General features: G+C 39.0%; 3 protein-coding genes across 3 annotated transcripts; 1 reads left to right on the forward strand and 2 right to left on the reverse strand.

The window, feature by feature from the left end:
• Positions 1-1,241: 1,241 nt before the first annotated feature.
• LOC106884440 (uncharacterized) lies at positions 1,242-3,691 on the reverse strand. Its single transcript, XM_014935828.2, has 2 exons — positions 3,167-3,691; positions 1,242-1,334 (listed from the first exon to the last, which is right to left on the reverse strand). The coding sequence occupies exons 1-2, from the start codon at positions 3,689-3,691 to the stop codon at positions 1,242-1,244; spliced, it is 618 nt and encodes a 205-aa protein (XP_014791314.2).
• Positions 3,692-4,026: 335 nt separating this feature from the next.
• On the reverse strand, positions 4,027-4,509 carry LOC149137873 (uncharacterized). The gene has a single exon (XM_089355864.1). It carries the CDS (start codon positions 4,507-4,509, stop codon positions 4,027-4,029), a length of 483 nt encoding a protein of 160 aa, XP_089211990.1.
• A 912-nt stretch (positions 4,510-5,421) lies between these two features.
• LOC106884442 (deoxycytidylate deaminase) lies at positions 5,422-9,049 on the forward strand. The gene has a single exon (XM_014935830.3). It carries the CDS (start codon positions 6,880-6,882, stop codon positions 7,492-7,494), a length of 615 nt encoding a protein of 204 aa, XP_014791316.1. The 5' UTR covers positions 5,422-6,879; the 3' UTR covers positions 7,495-9,049.
• Positions 9,050-9,886: the final 837 nt, after the last annotated feature.

Raw genomic sequence — 9,886 nt, forward strand, 5'->3', positions numbered from 1 at the left:
GGAGGCTACAGTAAGAAGACATTTGCCAGTGCCACAATAGAACTTGAACCTGAAGCCAAGTGGTTGCAAAGTGAGCTTCTTGACCCCACAGCCATATGTGTATCTAATGTAGTAAAGTATGGATAGGAATGTGGATGCGCAATGGCCCAGTGGTTAGGGCAGCGGACTCGTGGTCGGAGGGTCGCGGTTTCGATTCCCAGACCAGGCGTTGTGTGTGTTTATTGAGCGAAACACCTAAGCTCCACGAGGCTCCGGCAGGGGGTGGTGGCGACCGCTGTTGTACTCTTTCGCCCCAAATTTCTCTCACTCTTTCTTCCTGTTTCTTGAGTAACGCTGCGATGGACTGGCGTCCCGTCCAGCTGGGTGGGGGGCAGATACGCCATAGAAACCGGGAAACCAGGCCCATGAGCCTGGCTAGGCTTTGAAAGGGCGACGTTTATCGTTTATGGATAGGAATACCAGCAATAAACCTAAAATGCTGTCAGAAACAAAGATATAAAGGAAAATCACCCTTTGATGTGACAACTGATCACTTAACTGTAGATAGTGGAATCAGTTTTATGTCAGTCAGATAAATTGGATTCAGCAGAGTTACGCCCCTTGCTCACTACAGTGATTTTTAACATTGGCATAAATTTGGCAAAAGGGGTTTTCTTTTACTGGTTTCTATCATTTGACTACGTCCATGCTGGAGCACTGCCTTGATTAATCCCTTAGCATTCAGATTATTCTTTCAAATGTAACATTTATTCCCATTGGTTTAAATTTATCCAGCAATATCTTGTAGCTTTGAGATTTCAATTGTGTCAATATATATTCTTTAGACTAAGATTGTAGGATAGGTGTGAAAGACTGGATCTGGCCAGTTTGAACGTAAAACAGGAAAAATATTTTGGCTGGATATGGCTGGTTTAAATGTTAAAGGGTTAAATTGACCCCAGTGTTTTGACAGGTGCTTTACTGTTTTATCAATTTGGATGAATAAAAGACACAGCAGAAGCTGAACTCATTGTTTATTGTCCATTTTTCAATGTTGGCATGTTTTAGATGGTTTGACAGGAGATGACGAGCTAGAGAACTGCACCAAGCTCCAATGTCTGGATGCCCTTCCTAATGTCAGCCACTTTACAGGGTTCTGGGGGCTTTTCATATGGCACTGTCAAGTAACTTGCAAAACTAGACCCCTCAACTGAGTGAGGTGTAACATTGAGAGAGGTAGCTTTATACCAGGTGATGAGAGGTCATGATACAGAGATAGAAATAGGTGTTTTGCAGTAGAGGAAAAACATGGCTTTCACAGTTACAAAAGAAGAGAATGAAGTGTCTGGGTATACCTTCAAGTTATAGGAAGTTGAATATAAAAGTGGTCCAGAGAATTGGATAGGGTGAATGGGTAGGATATTAAAAAATCACAAGGTCTTTTGCTTGATGCTGTAATGTTTATACCAATACAGTAACAGCAGAAGCAGAAAGAAGTGTTGGAACTCAACCCCTGTGGTTTGCAATGAAGTACCTGAACCAGATGGTATTTTCACTTTTAGTGAAATCAAGCTGAAAACTATCATCATTTTAAAATAATATATTTAACAATAAGTGCAAGTATGGCTGTGTGGTTAAGAAGCTTGCTTCCCAACTATGTTCTCAGGTTCAATATCACTGAGCAGTACCTTGGGAAAGTGTTTTCTATCATTGCCCTTGGCTGACTGAAACTTTGTGATTGGATTTGGTTGATGGAAATTGAATGAAGCCTATTGTGTGTGTATGTGTTAGGAAAGACATGCAGTTGTAAAAACCATGCCAAACAGACATGGTAGCCTGGTGTAGTCTTCTCCCTGGCTAGCTCCTGTCAAACCGTTCAATCGATGCCAGCATGGAAGGTGGACATTAAATGATGATGATGGCCGATACCAGTGTTGCATAACCAGCCCATTTGAAAGTACCCTTGAATCATCGGGTGATATGCTGTGCTAGAGAAGACCTGTTCTATCGTTCATGCCAGTGCTGCCTGACTGGCACCTGTGCTGGTGGCATATAATAAGCACCGTTCAAGCATGGGTCGATGCCAGTGTCCCCCAGCTGGCTCCCGTGCCAATGGCATGTAAAAAGCTCCATCAGAATGTGGTTGATGCCAGTGCTGTCTGGCTGGCTCTCATGCTGGTGGTGCATAAAAAGCACCCACTATAATCTCAGAATGGTTGGCATTAGGAAGGGCATCCAGCTGTAGAAACCTTGCCATATCAAATTGGAGCCTGGTGCAGACTCCTGGCTTGCCTGTCTTCAGGCAAACCATTTAACACATGCCAGCATGGAAAACAGACGTTAAATGATGATGATGTGTGTACCCATGTCTTGACATTATGTGATGGTTGCAAAGAAGCATGACTGTTATTTATTTCCAGTCGTCCGTGAAAAACATGTCTGGCCTTAGGGGCTTGGAAATGGTTGAAGGCTGGTGGTAGGAAGGGCATCCATCCATAGAAAATCTGTCTCAACAAGTTTCATCTGACCCATGCAAGCATGGAAAAGTGGTTTGTTAAGCATGAAAATCAAAGAGGGAACTGAAGTTGATGCAAGGCACAAGGGCATTGCTTATCTGGTGGAGTAAGAGGTATCCTGGGTATAAAGGCATCTCTGATGCCACAACCCACAAGAATTATTGCTTCAATAATTTGTGGCAGCACATTTTTTTACCACTAACTGCATTCTGTTGCACAGACATGGTGGCTCCAGCTTCCTCAGCAGCATGACCGGAGCTCCAATTTTGAAGTGCAGTTGATGAGTCGCCTTTCTGGAACTTGTGCCCGTGACATGTGTAAGGATTTTCGAGCAAGATCGTTGCCAGTGCCGCCGAACTGGCTCCTGTGCAGGTGGCACGTAAAATACACCATTTTGAGCGTGGCCGTTGCCAGTACCGCCTGACTGGCCTTCGTGCAGATGACATGTAAAAGCACCCACTACTCTCTCTGAGTGGTTGGCGTTAGGAAGGGCATCCAGCTGTAGAAACTCTGCCAAATCAGATTGGAGCCTGGTGTTGCCATCTGGTTTCACCAGTCCTCAGTCAAATCGTCCAACCCATGCTAGCATGGAAAGCGGACGTTAAACGATGATGAGGTGGTAGTTCAGAGGGGTCAAAGGAATTGAGGAATTCTGTGGGAAAATTAATGACCTCTTCTTGGTCCACAACAGTGTCTACAGACTTGTAGGTGTGAAGGTTTCCAGGAAGGCTTCGCAGTAGGTTTTCATTGAGTTTCGCAACAAAAGTGTTTTTGGGATCTAATATTGCTCTTTCGCACAGCCAATTCAGGTTTTGGTAGTTTATGTGCAGATCAGGGAAAACTGCAGTCGTAAGGTCCACTGTGTCCACAGGTATGCCTACATGTGAGACCGTCATCTCTCCAGCTGTACCATCACCAATGGTAAGAAGCTGCTTGGAGAAGTCACCCGATAAGTTGTCACCGAAAAGCTGGGCCCTCATGTTTGTTGTAAGAGTCAAAATTGGCACGTCCTGCCACAGGGAAGATAACTCAATGCAAGCCATTACAGCATTGGCTCTGGTGCCTTTTGGGATTATGGGTAGGGTTTGTCTGAAATCACCAGACAGAAGGAGGGAAATGCCTCCCATGGGGCTAATGCAGCTCCTGATGTCCTTCAGGATCCTGTCCAGTGTTTCAAGGGATCCTTTATGTGCCATGTGCATTTGTCCCAAACAATAAGCTGGCACCTTCGCAGCACTTCTGCTTTGTCTTGAGTCTTTTGTAATATTGCAGGTGGCTGAGTTGGACGCAGAAGCATTGAACGAGAGTTTGAAGGTCGAATGAGTTGTCCTACCCCCGGGCAGTAGAATCGTAGCAATTCTGGAAGAAGCTAAAGCAATCCTCTTTTGCTGGCGGGCTTTTGCAAGGAGTTTAGTTACAAATATTTTACCAGTTCCTCCTGGGACATCTGAAAAGAAAATACCTCCTTTGCATTCACGAATGGAAGTGTAAACAGCGCTGTTTGTGTGCTGCTGGTCCTAAGCAACTTCGGCTAATTTTTGTTGATGTATTGTTGAAGAGCATTGACGTCATAGGCTGTTTCCTGAATAACCCCTGTTGGTAGTGTATATGAGCTTGTTCTGCTGACTTTTGGTAGACCATAAAATGAAAGGTCGTTACTACCAGCAGTAAATAGGCCATTCTCAATGTCGATGATTGCTCTGTTGAAGAATTCATCGTTGAAACCGATGTTCACATGAGGCAACAGAAGTTGTTCTTGTTTGTGGTAGTCTTCTGAAGGGTCTTCCTTGTATTTCTCCCATAAGGTTACAGGATCACTGAGTTCGCATGTTTGCAGTAGCACTGCAAAGAGCTTTTGAAAACTCCTCGCCAAGTGTATTGTAGCTGCTTCCGCCATTGTTACATCCCACTGAGCTTTGTCTTCTAGCAGGCCGCGTTTAAGGCAGGCTTCACAGTATATAGCAAAAACTTCACCGTTGGAGCTTTTCAGGTTGTCAAAAGATGTCAGTTCCATGACCTCATGCAACAGTAGGTGAAGGTAAAAACATTCCTGTTGGTTAGGGCGAACTGTGTAAACTCTTCCATGGGTGGGGGAAGATTTTAAGTTTGGCTGTCCCTTGATGGGTTGTTCTTGTTTCGTTGATTCCCAAATGCGTGTTTTCTTTTTCCAAATGTAATATGATGGAACCTGGGGATACAAGAGGGTCTTGGCGAAGGGGTCATTGGTGCATAGTTTGAAGAAGGCAGTGAGCGCTGTGTCCTTGGGTTCTTGTGTCAGCTGAACAGCATAAGAGTTGTAGAAGTACACTCTCTGACTGTTCTCAAGATGCAAAACTTGAAAAATATCAATTTTTTAACAGCTTTTCGATGTTTTAGTCACACAGGGAAGCCTTTGAACATATTTGATAGAACTGCTGTTACATGGTGGTTTTTTAGCTGTAAAAACCAAGGAAATTAGACTTTCCAGTAAAAAGTTTTCTACTGTGTAGCTTTGCAAAAATGGGAAAAATCAATTTTTTTCAAAGTTTTTCGCAGTTTCCTTGGGAATCAGAGGCCCCAAGGCAGTGCTAGAATATTTGTCTGAAATGTGGTAACATGACAGTCCTTTTAGCACCAAAATTATAAAAATCAGACGTTCCTGTAAAAACTTTTCTCACGTGCAACTTTTGCCTTTTGTTGCAAAAGGTGTGGGGGTCCCTTCAGTTTTATCGATTTTTCTCCTGTAAGCGGGTATCTCTAGGCATTGGTGATATGGCAGGACCCGCCTGGGTAGATTTGCCATTTAATAAAATAAATTTCACCAAAATCAGATGAAAAATGTGGAAATGCCTAAAAAGCGCACACACAGATATTTTGAGTTTTATAGATTGGGTTGAGTGGGTCATCAGTGGATCTAGCTAAATTTATTTACAAAAAAACAAAAAAAAACAAAACATAACAAATTGATCAATAATATACTCCCTGTTGTTGTTTATGACTTCCGCCCATCATTCAATAAGATTTTCGATGCCTTGGGCAAGAGAAATCTCTTGGTCTTGACTCAAAGATTCATCCAACCAAACCCTCAATTCCACGTCATTATTGAACGATACACCATGCAAAGTGTTTGAAAGAGATGAAAATCTGATGGCGCCAAGTCTGGAGAATGAGGCTGCACTTCTTATTCGAGTTCTTGAATCACGGCTTTGGTCATATTGGTGACGTGACAATGGGCGTTGTTGTGTTGCAGAAGAATGCCATTTTGCCTATTTGGTCTTTTTTGCCGAATTCTTTTGTTGAATTGATGTAGAGCTCTATATTCAACGAATTTTTCGGAGATAATTGTTGTAGCAAAGGCTGATATAGCAAGGGTGGATATATGTCATATCGTGTCCCACACGCAGTATACTCCGGACACGATATGACATATATCCACCTTTGCTACAACAGGGTAGACGGAAACAGAAAGAAGCCCGTCGTATATATGTGTGTGCGTACGTATGCTTGTGTGTCTGTTTGTCCCCTCCCCTAACATCGCTTGACAACCGATGCTAGTGTGTTTACGTCCCCGTAACTTAGCAGTTCGGCATAAGTTAAAAACGTAAAATTAAAACAGAACAGAAAGGATTGTACCGCGGAATCCTTTGTGTTCTGTTTTAATGCTACGTTTTTAACTTATTCTCTCACCTCGGCCACTATCTGGCATATACAGGTGCTCACAATTATCAAGTATTAGCTCTAAAATTTGCAATACCTATATATATATATATATAAGTCTATGTCCGGTCATAGAGTGGCTTTAGAGTCTGACAAGTCACGCATGGAGCTAAGCCCTTTGTAGATGCGAAACTATTGGTCATTCTATAGTCGGATATAGACTAAACTATATATATATATAAATACATAACTACTCTTTGCTTTTAGAGTGTGCTTCTTTTTTCGGATATATGATAGATTGACGATATATGTATGTGTGTGCGTCTTTTCTTTGTTTCACTGCTTGTTGGTTTTTTTTTACGCAACTGTAATCTAGCTGTTTAATAAAATGATAGTGATAGAATAAATCCTAGACACAAAAGTATGTACTGGGATTGGTTTCATTGACTAAACTCTTCAAGGCATTGCCCCAGTATGGCCGCAGTCCAGTGACTGGCATAAGTAAAAAAAATTAAACTAACGGAATTTGTATTAAATTTGTAAAATGACTTCTATTTCCTAGAATCATCAAAATTTTGAATATAGGCCGACAGGCAGATACATAGATAGATAGTGGGTAGCACAAAGTGTAAGGGACACAAATAGCGCTATAAGCAAGGGAGATAATTAGAAACATATTTGTGTTTCTAATAAGCAAGAGGACGTAATCAGTAAATATTTCCCTTAATTCAAACGTATTTGAATCACGATGGCAGAATGTACTTATGTTAACAGTGTGACGTCCAGCATGTCTCAAAAGCGGCAAGATTACCTTGAATGGGATGATTACTTCATGTCAGTGGCTTTCCTTTCTGCTCAGCGTAGCAAAGACCCAAGAACTCAGGTAGGAGCTTGTATTGTTAATGAAAATCGACGTATTGTTGGCATCGGATATAACGGCATGCCTCGTGGTTGTAGTGACGATGATTTTCCTTGGTGCAATGAAGGTGTCACTGAGCTAGATAAAAAATATCTCTACGTATGTCATGCTGAGCTTAATGCTATTCTCAATAAGAATTCTACTGACGTTTGCAATTGCTCTATATATGTTGGTTTGTTCCCTTGCAATGAATGTACTAAAGTCATTATACAGTCTGGAATTAAAGAAGTCATATACTATTCGGATAAATATAAGGACAAAATTACCTCTAAAGCTTCTCGAATTATGTTGGATCGCGCAAAAATAAAATATCGCCAGCATCGACCTACAAACGGACGAATTGTTATAGATTTTACTTTATTAGAAGAAAAGAAAGACCCGATTATAAGTTCAGTTTTGTCCCCCATTTCTGAACTTTCACTTGATAATCAGATGCGGACATGAACACTTGGAATTCATTATATTGCTAACAGTGCCTTTTCATAATGATATCCTGTTATATTTAATTTTCTAGCTGAAATTAACGGAACTGGTCAAGTTTGTCTTTTATATACGAAATATTAACTGCTGTATTTTTAACGAAAAGTTTTATTCTATTTTGGGCACTGTCATGCTATTAGCTGTCAGAAGTGAAAGTGCTCACTGCTAGTGAAGTATCTGTCTGTCTGTCTGCATGCCTGTTGCTGGCTTGTCGATTCTTTGGCTACTGACAGCTAATACCATGACTGGCCGGAGCGAGCTATATGTCTGTCTGTCTCTCTCTCTCTCTATCTATCTATCACTCGAAAGTTATTGGAACAAATTTGACATCTATATCCATGCGTTTGAAAACACAACACAGAGTATAAGGGTACTCGCGTCCGCGCTAGCTAGTCGTGAGTGGTCGATCCTATTATTTTTAAACTTCAAACTTCATTTGTTTTCTATTTTGATAAATTCTCTCTGTTGAAAATTATATTTTTATATTTTAAATAATTTGCAATTTCAGGAAATATGTTTTTATATTACCTAATAAAACTTTTTTTTTTATGGTTTGGTTTGACCTGTTAGGGTCTGCACTAGTGACCTTCGTAGGCGACTCCGAAACTGTTTAAGTTGATGTAACTGATGTTCTTGAACAACTCCAGCCATTATGTTAGTCCCTGAAATAACTGTGCCTTTTTTTTTTAATGTTTCATTCTTGTTTTATTTTTTTTTCGTTTAATTCTTAGATTATTCACATTATAGTCTTTGTTTAACTTTCAGTTTATTTGAATTTTATTCTTTATTTTAATAATTATTCATTCAAATCTTGATAAGCATGCTATTGTTTGACATTTTCAACCATAGTTTCAAATTTCACTAATTCTCAGAATTTCCTTAAAAACATTTTAATTCATAATCTATGTTGTACACACCCCAAACTGTCTGTCAGATGACACAAATAAAGCAGAGGAAACAAGCAATGGAATTATTTCTATTCAAATCGTAAAAGATACAGAATGTCTCTGTCAGTGGTTCTCAACTGGAATTTATATGGACCCTGGGGGTGGGGTCCATGTAAGATTTTGTTGCTAAAATTCATCTGCATTAAACTGGTTCTATTTGTACAATACACAAAATATATATATATTTTTTTTAATACAATTCTTCATAATATTATAAAAGTATAATAGGATTTCTTTAAACAATGAATGGCTATAGGGGAATCACCTCCGTAAAATGGGAATCAAAGGGGCCCATAGGTGAAAGGGGGTTGAGAACCACTGATCTATGTAATTAAAGTCTTAAAGTTTTAACTGTGGGAGCAAATGAAACAATATCAGGTATCATATAAAAGTGATATATAATAAATGTCTAATACTATGAAATATAAAAATTGAACAAATATTGTTTGAAATATGGAATCTTTATAATGTACAGTTTCCTTCATTAGGAATCAGAATAGTTTTTATTGACAGTCAGTTGTTCTGTTGATTTATTTTTTTCTGTCTTGAAATAAACATGTTATCAATTCTTATTGTTTTTCTGACTTTACTGATGAACTATCCTCAAAAATTTCATATTCTTACTTCATAATGTTTCATTGAAGATATTTTACTGTCAAATTCACCCGTTGCAGCCAGAAGTCATATTGTATTTTCCAGCATATATGTCAACACAATATATTGTGTAAACATGTAGTGTAAGCATTCAAACATTCAAAATCCTGTTGCATTTCACATGGAAATTTTGGTCCTCCAAAGTCGTCTTTGTGTATAAATTGGCCTAACTTTTTTGGTTGTAAACTTTGGTTTTAAAATTTTGACTTGTTTGCTGGAAAATGCAGGTGAGTTGAAATTGAAAATCCACTCTTTTGTTTTTATGACACCGACAAAGCTTGCAAAAGCTAAAGGTATTGTATACTTTCTTCTCTGATTAGGTATATATGTTAAAAAAAAAAAAAAGTGTGTCGGAAGAATAATGAAATTTTCTTTTGTGGGTGAAATGTCATTGAAACCTTATTCAAGAAATGCGAAGAATAATTGCTTTTACTTATGAAATTATGAATGTTGTAACTCATTCATCATTGAAATATTTTGCTGAAGTTAGTTCACATATTGGATATTTATAAAACATAATTAATACTATCATAATACTGTCTCAAATTGAATACTATTGAAAGGTATGTCACGTATTGAATTTCAAACTTTTCTTTTGTAAAATCAATAAAACAGTGCTATACAAGCAGCTAAAGATTATGACATTTCTCATTAGAATAATATACCATAACTATGTAAAGAATTCTAAAATTGTAAGTAAATCTAATTACATTTTCTTTCAAATAGATGTATTGTTCTGGCCAACATAGGAGATT

Source organism: Octopus bimaculoides, chromosome 1 (assembly GCF_046866305.1).
Source record: "Octopus bimaculoides isolate indiv1 chromosome 1, ASM4686630v1, whole genome shotgun sequence".
NCBI lineage: Eukaryota > Metazoa > Mollusca > Cephalopoda > Octopoda > Octopodidae > Octopus > Octopus bimaculoides.